Genomic DNA, 18,552 nt, shown 5'->3' with positions numbered 1-18,552 from the left:
TCACAAAAATGGATGAAGGAAGGCAGAATGAGAGGTAGAGACAGACAGAGACTATGCACTGAAAAGTGAATTATCTAAAATCCAGAAAGCTATCACTAGTCAGTGCAATATGGCACAGATGTCAGAATGCCCAATTCTTCTGGTTGCCTAGCTACACATATCACAACCTTCCAGCTAACTGTAATTAGTAGATTTTCTACTCTACAGAAACAGTAAAAAATACACCATCTCTCCAAACGTTAATGAAATTTCAGCCCCTAACTAGGAAGAATAATTTTATTTGTTCTTGTAATTAAGGTAGAATATGAGCACCTTACTAGTTTTACATAAATCCCTTCTGACTAACTCTTAGAAGGCTTTTATATGGTCTCGTAATGGGTAAATTTACACTTTTTTTATCCCTGTTCAGAACTGGAAATCAGTTTTCTGACTATTAGCTTAGGGAATCAAAATTAATTAAAATTTAACGTGAATGTTATTCCTTTAATTAGATAATGGGTCTTATCTTTCAGTTTCTCAGAAAGTACTCAGGCTACAAAATCTTCCTCTAACAGATTTCTTTGGCTCCACATGCTTTGTCTATTCCATTCTTTCTAAAATATTATTAGCAGAACTTACTTGCATATTGCAAGAATCCTGTATTTTTATAAACTTCAATGACCAAGAACTATGCTGTGACTAAAATTCCTTATGTAAGTAAAACCACCATTGTTCTCCTTTCTGAATCCATCAGAAGCATGCATGATGTGGGTAAAGAAAGCAATGAATAAGAATTGGGTTGAGGCCCTTCTGAAATTAGATTATTAGGAATCTTAACAAACTAATCACAAAAATCTTCCATTAAGAATGAGGTCTCTTGTATAGCACAAGCAGCTTCACATTTTATTTAGAAAAATCTGAAGATCCACAGATGGCATACATGCATTAGTCTGTGCTAACATAAACCCACACTATTTATTTATTTATTTATTTATTTATTGTATTTCATTTCCTACTGCCTAACAAGGCTGTCACTTGCAAAGCTGTGTGGTGTGTATAACTCATGTTGCCTATAATCAAAAGAGAAAAAGATGGAGGATGTCTCCACCAATCTATAGATAATATCTCCCATGACATGTAAGTAATGACCAGAAAATCCATTAATGCAATTTTTAAAAGTTGAAGGGTAGATTTTACATGTGGACATTCATACAGAATTTCCAATATTATCAAGGAGTCAGAAAACTATTAATTATGCTACTACACAATTGCAATGTGATACCATTAAAATATCCTATTTTGTATACTGTGTTTCAGCACAAGAGACAGAAGTACTACACTTAATGCTTACAAAGCATGTTTCATCCTCACAAAGCTCTAAAAGCAATAATTAAATCTCATAATGTGTCTTATGAATCACAAATTACAGCTCTAAGTTTTTAGCTTAGATCCTTACCCAAACCTCTCACTCCTAAAAGCCTTCTTTCCCATAAAAAAGATCACAGATCTGCACATATTCTTGAATATGCACTTCTAACTGTGAGAAAAGTTCCTTGGCTTCAACTCATGCTGTTGTTCATCAGCACTGTCAGCTCAGCTGCTTTCACCTGCAAATATCATGGTAATATTAAAAAAAAATACTTCTTGGTTGGGGAAAATAGGAGGCCTCTGCCTTGTTTCCTCCCAACGTTTTTTGCCCTTTTTACAACAGTCCAACATTAAAAAGGAAAAGGAAAAAAAAAGTACAACAGCTTTTACATTTCTGCATGTGAGATAAGTACTACACTTTTATTTAAAAAAAAATCAGGATACACCAGAAAGTTTATCCTTGCAAGCAGTAATAGGTGGCAATCAAAAAAAAAAAATTAGCCTAGTGAAAAAGCTTTTACATTAGAATGTAAGATAAAGGGACAGCAAGTTTGTTTCAGTGGATGGCACAAAGAAGGAATTTAAAATACAAAATCTCGTGTTTCTATTAATATAGCTTATTCTAGAGGAATCTATTCCAAGTACTTTTGAATTTTTACTTTCAACCACTCTCAACTCAGATAATAACTAGAGTCATTAGTATTACTCCTGTTTGGCAGTCAGGTTTTTTTGTTTATTTCTAGTTGTCTCTGGCAGAATGGTAATGAATAATGTAAAAAGTAGAGAGGAAATTAAAAAAAAAACAATGAAGCTTATTATTATGTTACTATCATACTATCAGTTACTGATAGGAAATATTATCTAAAGTAAGTGATACCAAAACAACATTTTTCAGCAATATGCTGCATTTATTTCTAAAGTTTCCTCCAAGTTGCTGCTGCTTCTTATAAGTCACATTCTGAGACACCGGAGACAGGAATTACATTTATGGCCAGTGCATTTTTAAAAATCATGTTAATTGTCCAAAATGAGTGCTGGAAATGAAACAGTTCCAGAACAGACAGATGACTAAAAGCCATTCTGCTTTGGTGTACTTTATACAGATTATATATGAAAAACCTTGTTAACAAGTGAAGTGAAATAGTCAGAAACAGCTGATGTACTGACTAGGAACATGGTTTTTGAAAGTTTGAAGAATCAGAGTTCTCTATAGACTCAGCAGAGACCAACAAAAAAACCACTTATCTTTTTATGACTTTTCTAATTTGCTATAGTAATACTGCAAAGTCATTCAACTGTAACCATTTACAGTACAGTATAGGTTTATCTAAGCTCCTGTTAACAGAATCAAGAAAGAAAATCCTTTCCTCCTCCTTCACAACTCCATGAGCATATTTATTTTAGATCCATACTGCTAAAAATTATTTCACTCACAAACATGTTTAATTACAATTCTCCTTTTTTTCATTGCTGAAACTGGTTAAGACTCATTCTAAACCCAAGATATATTTTGCAGGATTAAAGAACAGTCCACTAAATTACTGTGGGTCTTTAACACTTCCCCAATGAGCACTGATCTAGGTTAAGAAAAAACATAATCTAAACTGAAGACTAAGCATTGTGTTTGCAATTATAAGACAGTAAAAAAAAAAAAAAATCAAAATCAAAGCAAGCACTAAAATATAATCAAACATAACATTGCCTACTAACATTGCCTACTGCTATGTGATGGAAAGGCTGTATTAATAGAGAATTCCCTAGCCTCAGAAAACAGTTTGCTTTTGATAGATAAATACTTAAATACTTACATCTATTACAGCCTTGCAAGCACAGATACCACACTTAAATATTTGAGGCATTTTGTGCATATTCTGATAAAAACTTTTGCACGCACATATCAGAGACTGAGACACTGTTAGCTATCATAGCCTTGTTACAATAGCAACTGAAAATCAAAACCACACCCAATTATTTTTGCTGATGCATCATGAAGTAAATGACTCAGGATTTCTCCAATAAAGACAGGGGCTTTCCGCACCCGTATTCTTTACTATTTGCCACTTAGTAGCTAATTAAACAGATTAACCTTAGAAGTAGTATTTAATAACATTGGACAAAATAAGAGGCTTAAAGATTGCCTCTTAAAATATGGATGTTGTTCAAAGCTGAGGTTTCCAGTATGTCAAAAACACTATGGGAGCTTAAGCCACCTCCAAAATAACTACAATTATGAATTATCAGTTTAAAATCCCAAAAGATTAAACATTTCTACCAGAATGACAGCAAAGGCTAAGGTATGCTGAACAGGTGGCTAAACTCAGAACAAATTACCAGTATTGAAATCTTCCCCTCTCTCAAAACAAATGTGAAAAAGTTGAGCTAACACTCACAGACAGTGCGATCTTTGTCTCCTGGAAGAGTGTATTCCATTTTTCTCTTTGGTACTGCTCCCATGCACCTGACAGAATCTCGCCCACCTCCCCGTTTCTTTCTGCTTGTCCCTCCAGGATGATCCGAGATGAGGATGAGAAGAAGCTGTCAGTGTAACTGCACCTGTGTCCCTGCACAGAGGCATTTTCCTCACAGCATCAGCGGATGCAGTTTGAAACTTCCCAGGATCATGCGATTTCCCCTGGCTAATGTGGCTTTCTAACCGGGAGGAGGGAGACGAAGATGACAGATTGCTAAAGGCTTTTAAAAAGATGATGCTTGAAAGAATTATTGCACATTGATCATATTCAGCCATTAATAAGACTTTCCAAGCAACGGTATTTAAAAGCCTAGGTCATATTCTCCTGGCTGGTAACCACCTCCTCCTGAGTGCCGACTGACAAAGAGCCAGGCGCTGCTGACACGGCTAGTATTAAACAATGACTGCAAGGCAGCCAAAGAGTCATTTAGATTTCCTATTCTGCTTTCACTGCCACAGCAGCACAGACCTTGGTTTCTCCAGCACTACTGTATCATCTTTACAAGTAGGCTCTGAGAACTACTTTAAAGCCATTAATCTATTACTGTTCCCAGATACTTTTTCTTGGTCAGTGGCAAGACTCGGCATGGGGGGTGGCATGGGACTGGGGAAGTTTGAGTTGGATATCAGGAGAGAATTTTTCACTCTGGGGGTGGCTGAGTACTAGAGCAGGCTCTTCAGAAAGGTGGCTATGGCATCAGGCCTGTCTGAGTTCAGGAAGCATTTGGAAAATGCTCTCAGGACTGTGATGTGGTTATTGTCCTGCATGGGGCCTGGAATTGGCTTGATGACCCAGCTGGGTCCCTTCCAAGTCAGTATATTCTGTGATTCTATGATATGTACCTATTTTGCATGGACTCATGTGTCCTCAAGAGTTTGGGAAGTTTTACAGCCTGTGTATATTTCTCTATTACTGTATCTCTGACATGGGAATGCTCTTTCCTTTGCATTGTACAGCAGGTGGTTGCACATTAGTGCCATCGTGGAAAAGCATTAGAAAAAGATATTACATAGCACTGAAAAAAAAAAAAGATATTACAAAGCACTGAAATTCACTGAGAGCTCTGCAGTGTTTACCCATTCAAAAGTGGACCTGCAAATGCAGGTGAAAAGCCGAGCAGATCCTTTCTGACAGAGGTGAAAAATACTGGGAAAACTGCAAGTAAAAGCTGTAAACGTTATTTTCCCTGAAGGACAAGGTAACAAACCAGCTGGCTCTGCACCTGGAGTTTTGGGTCACTCATCATGCCAGTCACTCATCATGCCAGTTATCAGACTAGGCTGATGATACAGCAAGGCTGGTTTGCTTTATAGCAGTCACTAACTCACAGATTTACTCCTTCATTTACATTCAAAACTCAATTAATTTAACTAATGCATCCGACTGGTAAACTAGTGAAATATTTCTGATACATTTTTGAAACCTCTTTAAAACATTAGCTCCAAATAATCAACTTATCTACTACAGATAATGTCAACTCTTACTCCTAATGACAACACGCTGTGCAAACATCTTTACTGAAGAGAAAGGCATTCAAGAAACAAAAGGCAAGCACATTATGAAGATTAAAAGAAAACTATACTGAGCAATTCTTTCTATTCCAGTGTCTCAAGAAAGTTGATTCATGACTTGAAATTGTAAGAGTACTGCAGTATTAATTCCCTGTACATGACTCCAGAGCAACTAATACAGAGGAGGATTAAAAAACAGACGTCAAAATTTGCTCTGAATCATCATGTACTTTCATCTTAAAATTTTCTATTAAAAATAGTAATGGCAATATAGATTTATACACTATATGGTCCATATAATACTTTATCTGTTCTGATATCCAGAAATGCTTGATGAGTTGACTTGGCCTCTGCAACAACCAGACTGTTCTTCACAGAGTTTTAAGCTTGCACTTTATTTTATTTTCTCTGTGGTATCACCTGCTCCCAGTCATGTGATGAAAAGGAGCACAGCCCGTCCTCCCCTTCAACTTAGCAAACCGCTGAGAAGCAAAATATCTGAAGCAGTCCATCCGTCACCAGCCCAAGTGTCTGTACAGTACACTGCAACCCTCAGCAGAGCCATCTCCCCAAGCTGCATTCACATGGTCAATTTAATCTGCCATTACCAGTGGATGCAGTGGATACCACTATAGAACACTGATCTCCCAATTTATGCAGCTGAGTGGTGAGATGAAACAACGAAACAATCTGATAGGAAAATAAACTAGGATGGATTTTTTTTCCTTAGCCAAGTCAGTTTGTCTAATCAGTCTCCTGAGCCATTGTGCAGCATCACCCACAAATCCAAGTGCCAGCATAAGGAAGAGGATGGGAATAAACTGCAAAAGAGGAGTGAAGCCCAAACACCTCTTCTGCCAACAGCCCACACTTCAGGCAGACAAAGCACAGTCCCAAAACCAGCTCATTAGAATGACAAGTGAACTGTGGCTTTGACAGAGCCGTGTATATATCACTGGCTTTATTTCATGCGTATGTAAAAAAAATAAGAGTACTACATCTTTAGTTCACCCAATATTCAGTGAGAAAACCCTACTAATGGAGCAGTACTGTTGAAGGTGTGTGAATGCTGGTTTTCAGCTTCCTTTTCCTAATGTGTGTTTGAGACATTATTTTTTAGAATACACCATTACAAGTCTGATGCTTGACAAAAACCACATTATTTTGCAAATCCTAAAGTTTTCAGGTTTTTGAATGAAAGTGACTTAAAATTCTCATCACAACAAGAAGTTTCTGAGGTTAGATTCCCTGGGGTTTTCATTTGGGTTTCTTTTCAATTTTTTAAACAAAATTATTTTAGAACAGTTTATTTAGGTGAAGAAAACATTTGTGAAAACACGACTTAATGTTTTGATAAAAGCTCAGCCTTTTAAACACATGGGTTACAAGGGTTCAGATAAGGATTTGAACATTCAGTGATGCACCAATATTCTAAGAAATACCACATTTTAGACATGTTTTACTATTGTAGGCATGCAGAGAACACATCAGCTAAAGGCTGTTCTGTGTACAGTGTATCATGCTGGGAAATGGTGGTGCTTCTTCCTAGAATCTCTTTCAAATCTTACAGAAATCTGTGGATCAGAACATTACATGCAGGCATCCTCCTTGCCCCTCAGCACCAAGCAGCATCTTGGTTTGATGCCTAAATAAGCAGTGAGAGTTGTCTTTCTGAACCTGACCTTGGAACACATGAAGCTGTTGCCTGGTACTTCCCTTTTGTGCCACATCCCTCCTAAGCAGACTCCACCGAATATTCTCACCTCCTCCCCGCACAGGCCTGACCCAGAGCCACATGGCTGCCAGCTCTGCTGGGCCCTGCTGCTTCCTTTCACTCTTAGGATGGGATGCTCCTTGGAAACCACTTCCCCACTATTTTCAGGACTCAATTCTCACATTAGCTTCTTCCACTACAGCAAGAAGACAAAGAGCACAGAATGTGTCTCTTCAAACTCTGGGAAGGGTAACTCCATTCCTGTGCATATTTTGCTCCAGTGATGGGAAGATTGCTTGAACAAGGGCTGGTTGTGACATGAGAGTAACATGTTACATGTTCAAAATCTTTGCTCTGAGTTTGTAGGTTCAGTAGAGTTGTGTTCAGTATTTTACACAGATATAAACTTCTGAATTTGAACATGAGGTTTTGATGCTCTTTGTGTTCAACCCCAGCTTGTTTTTCTTCTCAAATATAGATTAGCATAGATTCTGCAATTTGATGCAGACAGGTGAGCCAAAGAAAGCCTCATTTTGTTAACTTGGTATTATTATCCATCTTGCAGAAAAGAGAATCTGAAGTCGTGAAAGAACATATACATAATTTATATAGTATTGTTCAATCTGGGACTTCTACTGGGCCAAACAATCCCAAGCTTAAAAGTCTGGAGTTACAGTAATGATCAGATCCTCTAGATGTAGAATAAAACATTAGATTCCACAGTGATACAACCATCATGACACACAGCCAGCTATTCTTCAACATGTATCTCTACTAGTACTGAAATAGCACAAAGAATAGCAATATTAAGTAAACAATATGGGCAGATCCGGCTGTAGGAATGGCACAAGACTCATGAATGAATTAAAAACAATGTCTCAAGTAAGAAAATATTTCTTTCCTAATTAAATTTTTTAAAAATAGAGATTTTATGCCAATGAAATCAATTCAGTGTTGCAGAATTCTACATGTACATAATTCTGACATAAAGTCTTGTATTTCAAACACTGCATATGCAAAAGCCCTTAAAAAAATCTAAGGTGGTGGCAGTTTGATATCGTGTGTGTCAAAATAATATATTTGCGCAGTCTGAGTAACTTTCTTCTAAATACACAGAATTAAAACATAAAATAACAAAAGTCACCTACAACCCCTCTACCAGAACTGCTCCAACACAGTAAGGATCACTTTCTGGGATTTCAACAATGGTCTGAGTGAAACTGAAGGAAGGAGCATCTTACACATGAGGAAAGTTTGAGAAAGCTGGGACTGGTGAGCCTGGAGAAACCTCAGGGTGGGTCTCATATCCAAAGAAACAGTGCAAAGAGGAGAGAAAAATGGGCACTTTTCAGTGGTGCCCAGTAACAGGACCAGAGGCAATGGGCACAAAATGAAACAGAGGTCCCCTTTGAACATCAAGAAATTTTTTTGGTGTGAGAATGACTGACTATTGGCACTTGTTGCCAAGAAAGACTGTAAGATCTCTATTTATCCTTGAAGATGACCCTCTGACCCTGGCCCTGGGGCACTGATTCTACATGACCCTACTTGAGCAAGGTGGTAGATCAGATGACCTCCAGAGGTCCCTTTCAATCTCAAACATTCTGTGGTTCTGCGAGCACAGCTTGAATATGTATCCAAAGGCAAAAAAAAACCAACAAGCTTGCACAAACTCATTAAAATATAGGACAAATTACACAGCTGAAAACAGAAATTGGAAGCTGAAAATGCAGTATTTGGATCACCTTCATCTCCGTGTTCTGAAAGAATGAGCAGAGGAGATGAAAGATGCAGCAGAAGGGATTTTTAATAAATCTATAAACTCAAAAGCAGAAAAAATCCAAGCATAGTGCCTATATTTAAAAGGAGGAAAAGCAATCAAGAATATGTCAGGTCTATGAATTTGATCAAAAACATGCTACTGAGAATAATTATTCTTTCTTGCAAAATTCAAAGACAAAGAAGAAAACAAATGATCATCAAAGAAGATATCACATTGGTTCACCAGAGGTAGATTGTACCAAACTTACTTGACATCTTTCTTTGATAAGACAGCTAATTTTTACAGATAAAGGAAATGCAGAAAATTTATGTCAACTTTTTACACTATGCTGTATGGTTATGGACTTTTGATACTGTGCCATATCAGTTAGGATAAAAAAGATGGGAAAGGAACCAAGTATGTTGATGGCAGAGATAACAGTGGTCTACACTGAATGAAAGCCATTGGATCAGAAGGCTACTAATGGAGTTCATAAAGAATGAGTCTTTGATCAAAGCTTTTGCATTTTTAAAAGCTTTGATATTTGCCATAATTAAACTTATATCAAAAACCTTGCTAATGACATTTCCCGATAAGACCAAGTAGCATCATATATGCAGAAAAGGATTGAAACACAATAGAAAAAGAAGTGGAAGACCTTAAGTGGCTATTGATAATAGCATGCAATTTAACAGACAACAGCAGGACCTTACACAGAGGGACTAATAAAAACAAACTCTCCAGTGATGTGGAAGCTGTTGATAAAATCAAAGACACATACGAGTGGTTACGCTATCATATTATATCCGAATCAAACCCTACCCCCAGGCAACCAGCACCAGGACAAGCGGGCATCGCCTCAAGCTGCACCAGGGGAGGCTCAGGTTGGACATCAGGAGAAACTCCTTAACAGAAAGAGTACTTAAGCAGTACCAGGTAGGTGGTGGAGTCACTATCCCTGGAGGTGTTCAAGAAGCAACTGGACCATGGTCCTAGTTGGTAAGGTGGTGGTCAGTCAAAGGTTGGACTTGACCTCAGAGGTCTTTTCCAACCTAAATGTTTCTGTGATTCTGTAAATTCTAAAGACAGATAAGAACTATATAAGATAACGGAAAATATTAGCTGATGTACAAGTAGGTATGAAGTGACCGTGAATAAATTTCCAGTCAGAAATTAGGTGTCAGTTATAAATCAAAGTTCTGACACAGTCCCTCCACTGGCATAATGATGCAGAAATTTAGCTAGTTTGAACAAGAAGCTTCTTTAATTTATACATTAAAAAAATAAAAACAAAACAAGGAGATTCACACTGTCCAGATGACAATAAAAAAAAATAACACAATTCCAGTCTCATACAAATACACAAGATGCTGAAAATTTGCAGAGGATTCCAAGATACATTGTAACTGCAGCATGACCATCTCCCAGGTTTTGTATAAAAACTCATCTTAAGCAACTTGACATCAATTTATTACCTCAGGATCTCTCTTAATAAATTCAGACAGCCACTAATAAAGAACATCATTTATTGTTCCTCCATTGTTTAGCACAATCTGCTCTACACTGCCATGATTTTTAATTTGTTATGCTGCTGGGTAGACAAACCCACACTCAACATATCAGGGGCACCTCTCTGTTTCTTGAGTTCTGTTCCTCCCCACTGGGTTTGTAGTATTTTAATTAGAAGAGAAACTGCTTGTAACAAATGCAAGAACTGAAGTGCTGGGATTACTGAGTCAGTGAATAAAAATTACTGGCTGCTGCAGGAATTAATTTATAAATTGGATAGAATATGGCAGCATTTAGTGGACAGAGTAACTAACTGCCCATCATTCACTATTGTTCAATCATGATGATCTGCAGTGGCATTTGAACTGGATGGAAAATCCTGCTTTCCCAGAGCAGAAATGCAGTGTTTGTGCTTTCTTGCCTTCAAAGATAAATTAATGTAAAAGATACTTGGATAGTGAGAAAAATTATTGGTCCTTGGAAGCTCAGAAATATTTATCAGCAAGTCATCATCTGTTTGATGCTGTAAAATTTTTAATGTGGACACCGGACACTGATATTGATGTCTTCAGGGCCAGCTGGACAGAGCTATGACCCTAAAAGACACGCAAAAAATAACCTGGACATAACCATCATATGGAACACATGAAGTATACCCCATCTGCTTCCTTCTTCTACCCATCCTTTTGGGTATGAGGCACATGAAAGACCACTTCTTTCCTGATTACACAGTAGTTGGCACACCACCCCTCGCTTATAACATCCATGGGTATCTTGCTGAAGGGAGCTCCAAATGCACAGAGAAAGCAGCTGTTCACAGCAACTGAGGTCAAATGCTAAAAGCCTTCTTGTGACAGTGATTGCTGAAGAACATGGGAAGTGACCTACGGAGGTGCAGGAAAAATGTAGTTGCTTACCAGAAATGGCAAATAATGAAGGGGGAGAGTTCGGGGCCCAAGAAAACAAAAGTTAAAAATGCAAGTATGTTGTAGCATTAACTACCCCAATACTTTTTGGTTCCTTGCCAATTTCCATCTCTGGCTCATGTGTGTGAAGTATGCTCATAAATCTCTGTGGAGCCTTCATTTTAGAATAGCATGAACTCTGCTGAGTATTCCTGAAGATAATTTTGGTGTACACAGTACCAATTTTTATGAGTTGGAAGCCCACCCAGTTTTGTAGTCCAACCAATCAGCCAACCCAAACAACCTGTGTTTGTCCTACTGTTGCTTTTCTGATTTTATTATGATGTACCACAATCTATGACAGATGTGTTACTGTGTCACTCAGTATACCTATAAGTGTGTATGGATACACACACACACACGGTACAGTAAATGCATCCAAGAGCCTTTACTAGTGATGGATGTCCTTTCCCAAAACACAAGGATAATAATGAAGAGTATATGCAAGGAGATCTTTTACTCTCTATGCAGCAGAAATTTTTCAATCAAAATGGTAGTTGCTGCATGAACTGAAGAACTGTGAAACTGTAAAACAAGTACCACTTTTACTGAAGACAGAAATGCAGAGGGCAGGCATTAAACTTGTGAAATAAATTTCCACCACAGATTTATACTATGAAAGGAAGCAATTTGACATATCAGCAACATAAACAACAAATCTTACTGTTAGGATCCAAGGTTGGTTGTGGATGAACACAAAACTTTGTGGTATGGACCAAAGACTAGACATACTACTTAAATAGCTGAGAAAAAAATAATTGCTTATGTAAGGAGTGTTTTGCATCCTGGTTGAAGGAGAAGCTGTATTGCTATTATAATAATTATTGATTTTAAAGACCGCATTTCTCTATAACCACTTTGTACACCTGCAACACCAGGTCCGCTCTCCATTAAGATACAATTACACTTACCTGCTGCAAATAGACTCAATTTTGTTACCAAACCGCAACAGCTGATATATTTAGCCACTGTTATTTCAATAAGGCCAAGATGATATTGTAGCTGTAACAAGATGTGATGTAACTAGACACGGTTTATGCAAATCCAGTAATAATACAAATACTACAGAGATAAAGCGGTTTCAGTGCCCGCTGCACAGTTGCGTGCGTGCTGAAAGACACCTTTTACGTGAGTGACACCGACTCAGAAGCAGAATTTTTTAGCTGTTTACTCCCTCTGCGCTGAGCCCGCAGTTCAGCCCGGCTGACCGGGCGCCGCTCCGCAGCCCGAGCGGGACCCGCGGGCGGCTCCCAGGGAGCCCCCGCCGTCACGGGCCTCGCGACACCTCCCACCGCGGCCGCCCGACAGCGGGGCCGGGCGGCGCGGCACCGCCGCACAAAGGATCGCCCGGCCCCGCTCAGCCGTCCCGCCCTCGGCCTGCGCGGAGGGCGCGGCGCTGGCCCCGGGCTGCTCCGGGCCGCGGGACACGCCGAGCGCCGCCCCGACCCGCCGCTCCCGCCGGTCCCGCCCGACGCTGCCCGCCCGCGGCAGGCGCTGCCCTGGGCCGGGCCCCGCGCCCGCCTCGTCCCCCGCGTCCACCCGACCCGCCCGGTGCACGCCGCCCCCGGGGGCCGCGGCGCAACGAGGGGCGAAGACACCCGGGCCCAGCCCGCGCCGGGTCGCCCCGCGCCCACCTCAAACACCACTTCTTCGTCGAACTCCGGTGTCATCCTTGCCCGCCATGCCACCCCCTCCTCGCGGGCACGCTGGGAAACCGAGTCCGCCGTGCCGCCGACAGCCTAGCCCCGCCCCGCCCCGCTGGGCGCTGCCTGGAGCGGGGATGACTACAGCTCCCAGAATGCGTAGCGAGCGCCCGCTTTCGGGCGCCCTGTGGGCGGTGCTGATGGGGCGGGGGAGGAGCGGAGGAGGGGGCAGCGGGGGCGGGGCGGAGCCAAGGCCCGGCAGGGGTGGCCGGTAGGGGGCGCCGGAGGGCGGCGTCTGGCGGCGCTCCGTGCGCCGCGGCCGCGGGGTGGGATGCGGCGGCGGCGGGCGGGGGGAGCTGCTCCTGCTCCGGCGGCTCCTCCGGCTGGGTGGCGGCGCGGGGGAACAATGGGCTCCTTCTCCTCGGCCCTCAGAGGGGCCGTGGCGTAAGGCACGAGGGGAAGCGCGGCTCCGCGCCTGGGGAGCACCATGAGCTCCGCCGGTGAGTGCCCGGGGAAACTTTGGGGAGCGGCGGTTTCCGCCCAGCCCGGCGGCAGGCGGCGAGTCCGCGTGCCCCCGCGGCCGGACAGCCTCGCCTCGCTCGCCCCGCGGCGACGGGGACGCGGGGATGAGGGGCTCTTGCCGCCGGACGGGAGCCGGAGCCGCCGGCGCGCTCCCTGTCCCGGCAGCGCCGGGCGCTGCGCCCTCGGCTCGCTCCGGGGGCGGCCGGGGAGCGGTCGGAGCGGTGAGAGGCGCACCCGGTTCGGGGCACAGCCCTTGCCGGGGCACAGCCCTTCCCGGGGTCCGCTACGGGCTCCCCGCACGCCTCGGCACGTTTGGCCGCGGGGCCGTGCGGGCACGTCCTGCCCGAGGCTGGGGCTGCACGGGCTGAGCCGGGCGCTCCGCTCGCCGCCCCGCGTGTCCCGAGCGGATCCCTGCGCCCGGGCTGAGCTCACGGCGGGGGAGACCTGCTGAGAGCCGGGCTCTGGCAGGAGAGCCAGCACCGGGGCTGTCGCTCCGTCTGACTCCGCGGAGCTGCGAGAGTTCGTCAGCTGCGGCTTTGCTTCGGGGATGTACCTGTCTTGGCCGGGATCTTGCACGCAGGAGCCCCACGGGGGTGCTGGAAAGCGTTCGCTTCTGGCCTTTCCAGCTGCGGGTTGGAACTGACCTACTTCAGTGCTTTCCTTACCTTTCCTCCCCCGTTTCTTGACCGCTGCCAATTTAATGAGTAAAAGAGCTCCAAGGCAAATTCTTGGTTCAGAACAAGATCACCCCGTGTTTAAGGGAATTGCTCCTATTTATATTTGCTTGCACGGTGCTGTGCTAACTTAGCACTTTCGTTCAAACATCTGTTAGATTAGTAGATTCCTTTCTTATCTGCCTAAAGACGAGGAGTCGTTTCTGCATTGAAAACATGTCGTGTAAATTACGATGTATTGGATGGAAACACAGCTAATTGTAGGGTTAAACGGGAAGCAGCAAAGTGCTTCCTGTAAGGATTGGGGTAGTGGGTGTTCTAAAGAAAAAGCAATACACAGTTATGAAGCAAAAATATCAACCCAGTTCTCAGTGTTTGCCTTTCAAGTATGTCAACTTGTTATTGACTCCAGCGTTAATTAAGTTATCCGAGCTCTCACAGCTAATCAGAATTTACTGGAAAATGAAAAACAATTTAATGTATCTTTCTGCTTCATTTAAAACATTCCCATTTTTAATATGTTTGACAGAACTGATTTTGTTTAGATTTTGAAAAGCGTGTTATCTCTGCTTAACCAGCTGCACTGTATGTTAATGTTTTTAGTAGTGCCGCTGATTGTGCAGTTCACCCCTGATCTTTTAAGAGTTAAACAGCTGTGCACATAAGTGTTAGGGGGTGCTCAAGAGCTGGGCTGTTAAAATATGATACGGTACTAAGTTTCAGAAAGTTGGGTAGATTTTCAGTACTAAACAGTGATTTCAGGACTTTTAGATCTTAGGTGCTGTGACTAAATCAGTTTTAAATGTTCATTGTGGTGGTGTTTATGGGGAAGGTGAGGACAAAGGGGTTCTGGTGAACAAAGTAAGCAAAAGAGAAAAGGGGATACTGAGGAATATCAGAAGAGAAAGTGGGACAGTTTCATGGCAAATCTAAATTTTAGCAAGTTTTTCAAGAGGGAGGCATAGAGTACTGGGGCAGAAAGAGGGAAGATGAGGGGTATTTAAGAGGAGATGAAGAGTATTTTGTGTGTGATGCATTATGTGAAGATAAAAAAAAATACATGGGGAACAGGTGAAACAAGATTAGAGATTCATGATCCTGCTGACAGCATCATGACAGCTTTTGACATTTTGGTAAAGGAGTTCCTAGGCAGGGTGTGAAAAGGCTGAAGACAGCCAGAAGACAGTTCTGAAGGTTTAATATCCCTCTCTTGTTATTGCTGCAGAACTTAGTGCCTGTAATATACTGGCATTCTTTATAAAGCTATTGCTTATATAAGAACAACTCCTGTATTTGAATTTCAGTCTTGTGATCTGTAGAATCTATTTCCTACGTTGAAATGATTTAATTGTGAATTCACTTCTTACTCTGGTTTGTGCTGTGTAAGCCAGTTTTCTGACAACAGGTTGGTAATACAGCATTTCTGTAAAAATGTTATTGTCTGTGGAGGCTACAGGTGGAACTTGAAATGCTGGAAATCTTTCCTTCCATTTGACTTGAAGGGCCTAAGTGCCTCTCCTGGGTCTTCTTTTAATGTACCTTTAGGACAAAGCAACATGGTACACCATCATGTGTATTGCTTTAATTTTTTTTAAAGTAGCATTTGCAGGTGTATGCTTGATATGCAGGGCTTTCTCTAAGAGAGATACTGCGCTACTTGAGGGGACTGTGGTATGGGGAGAAACCCTGAACATGGCTTCTCCCCAGGGACAGAAGTTCCAAATCATCTGAGATTGATAACCCAGCCTTAACCTTGCTCCAGCTTACCTTCTGTCTTTCTAAATAATGCAGTGCACATTCAATGTCTTGCTGTGTATCTCTTCTATTTCCTCTCCAGAATTGTTTCAGTTACATCTCAGTCCAGAACTGAACATAATTCTGTGATGGAGTTCTGCCACAGCTGTTGCTTACATGTTTTAAATGTCTATATATGTCTGGAATTGTTGCACTTATAGCACTTTTTAAAAATACTTCTATATAATTTGAAGATTATCTTATTGTAGTGATCAACCCATATGTTGATTTCAATCTTCGCTTACAGCTATACTCCTGCCATTGCTTTCTCATGCACTGCACAAGATATATTTATATATACACACTGTATATATGATGCCAATGAATGTCCATTTACTCGTTTTCTGCCTGAAAGTATTATACTGGCTTCAAGTATGTGCTTTGCCTTTAAAAGGAAAAAACAAAAGCTCAGAGTTATGAGTTTGACATTTATTATTTCTTGCTGAAGAAACAGTCCTTATATGTGAATCTATAGAGTTTATTTAATGTGGGCAGAATGTATAGCTTAGTCTTGAAATTGGATTTGACAACAACAATGAGAAAAATGTATTTTATTGTCAGAAATGTAGTTCAAATGGAAAAAACATAGCAGGAACAGAATAAACAAAATCAACATGACTTTTCCAATCAAACTTCATTGCTTTCAAGGATTGAAAAAAATGAGGCCTGCAGCGTTTAATGTCCCTTTAACCCTCAAATGTGTCAAGTCTCATTAGAGTTACTCAGCTCTGTCTCTGCATGTGATCTTAAAAGGTTGTTTATTCATCTCTTGTCCTTGCTCTGAAGTTATCCCTAACTTTCCTGTTTTATTTCAATAAGTCAGTGAGCAACCTAAGATTTTGAAATTGATGTTTTCCTTTTGCAGTTTAATTAGGATGTTTTCTATAACTAGTGGCTTGGAAACCACAGTTTTCCCTTGTACTTTAAAAACTACATGTATTATCTTCCGGGATGTTATGACTCATTCCTTTTTTTGTTTCTTTTGAGCATTGTGGCACCTGAGAAAATCAGAGCCTCTCCATAAAGAGAAAATAAATAAACACTTGCAGGAAATAAATTAATGATCTCACAATACTTTTTTGAGGTGTTTACCTAAAGAAACTTTCTTTTTGTAACTGAAAACAAAGTAATTGACCTGAAAAGCCTTGTAATGAGTCTTTAAAATGTAGGCTGCTGGAGAACAGGATTTTTAGAATACTTTTATCTGTTTCTTTCTGCAGTGTATTGAGTACCAGTGCAATAATCTCTCAGCATATCCCAAACATAGCAGTAATTATCTTTCTCCCTACATGTTCTTGAAAAGCCAGATTGGCTTTCTTGTTTCGAGACTGTGAGTTGTAGTGTTTTGTGCCCAAAATAGTCTCAGGAACAGCAAATTGGCTGTTGGAGCAAGCTCTTTCTTCATGTGAGAAAAAACAGCACACTGATCTCTTGGTAGATACCCTCTAGGCATCACATTATTTTCATATATAGCCTACAGATGTGATTTGGTGTATCTGAGAATACAGGGTGCATATGTAAACAAGGTGCCACAAGAAAGCCAATGCATATATGTTTGCTCTAGGCCAGCTGCTGCGTGGTAACTGAAGCCCTTTTCTTCTCCTAGTGTGTGAGAAACAGATTTGTGAAGTAGTATGTGAAATATATGTAACCTTAGAGGTGAAAAGGAATAAACTGCCTACATATTGTGTGGTAAGATAAGAGTATTCATATGACCAGCTTCTATGAAGTAGCTGAGTTGCTGTCAAAATCTGATGCCACGCTGATTTATTGTTTTATTTTCTTCCTACAGTTTTGTGGTTCAGAAGGGACATTGCTTTAGGGTAGGTTGCAGGATCCTGCCCAGGTGACTTAAGATAGTCCCATAGGGCATCCTGAATACCATGAGGGGAGCCTCTGTATATGTGAAGCATTGTAGGGAAAGGAATATCAAGTTATGTCAGCTTGATAGTGCCTAGAACCATTTGTTCCCTTTTCTTGGACAGATGCAAGTCACTGTGACTTGTTCCTGTTCTTTTGTTGTTCCTAAATATGGAAGTTGTTAACATGATCTCAAAGGTATTGGCATAAAAATTACTTGGGCAAAACACTCCTTTAGCAACAGTAGGGTTTATTGCAGAAGGGGTAGTTCTCTTTGATTTTTTTGCCTCAGTTCACCTTCACATATCATTGTTTCTCCTTGTTCCTATGTAGGGCAGGGAAAAGAACAAGAGGTAAAATTTTGGGAAGGATTTAAAGCTGTGTAATAATAATGCTTAAGATTGCAATATCTTACTGGCTTTTCTGTTCATTCTCATGATAGTGCATAGGAGAAGACACACAAGTGTTTTTAAGTGAGGTCCTCAGCTGTCAAATTCTATCATCTGAAGAACAGAACTGGACAGCACTTTAGGGTCAAAAGATTGAGAGTAGAAGTTGTTTCAGGATGTTCTCATCCTCCTCTGAAACAAATCAAAGGAAGAACAGGAACACTTACCAGTCAGGCAATAACAAGTGTTGGTCACAGAGTAGATCAGCAGGATGAGAGCGGGTGTTGCTTTTTCCTCACCATGCTGAAGGACATAATTCACCAGAGAGATAAATGTCTATTTTCTGTGCTGTGACCTGAAGTCAGACAAAGGGCACATGCATTGATCTGCA

General features: G+C 41.3%; 2 protein-coding genes across 5 annotated transcripts in view; one reads left to right on the top strand and one right to left on the bottom strand.

Annotated features, from left to right (window-relative positions):
* Positions 1-12,995, bottom strand: part of VEZT (vezatin, adherens junctions transmembrane protein) — a 50,444-nt gene extending 37,449 nt beyond the window's left edge. For all 4 annotated transcript variants that reach the window (XM_053942119.1, XM_053942120.1, XM_053942122.1 and 1 more), the window contains exon 1: positions 12,914-12,995. In XM_053942119.1, the coding sequence (XP_053798094.1) occupies positions 12,914-12,949 (36 nt within the window). In that variant the 5' untranslated portion in view covers positions 12,950-12,995. The remainder of the gene's footprint in view (positions 1-12,913) is intronic.
* Positions 12,996-13,337: 342 nt separating this feature from the next.
* Positions 13,338-18,552, top strand: part of FGD6 (FYVE, RhoGEF and PH domain containing 6) — a 72,462-nt gene continuing 67,247 nt past the window's right edge. Inside the window, exon 1 of the mRNA XM_053943394.1 lies at positions 13,338-13,422. Coding sequence (XP_053799369.1) covers positions 13,410-13,422 — 13 coding nt within the window. The 5' untranslated portion in view covers positions 13,338-13,409. The remainder of the gene's footprint in view (positions 13,423-18,552) is intronic.

Source organism: Vidua chalybeata, chromosome 5, assembly GCF_026979565.1.
Source record: "Vidua chalybeata isolate OUT-0048 chromosome 5, bVidCha1 merged haplotype, whole genome shotgun sequence".
NCBI classification, from domain to species: Eukaryota; Metazoa; Chordata; class Aves; order Passeriformes; family Viduidae; genus Vidua; species Vidua chalybeata.
Note: the sequence above shows the minus strand (reverse complement) of the source record. Positions and strands in the feature narration are given on the sequence as shown.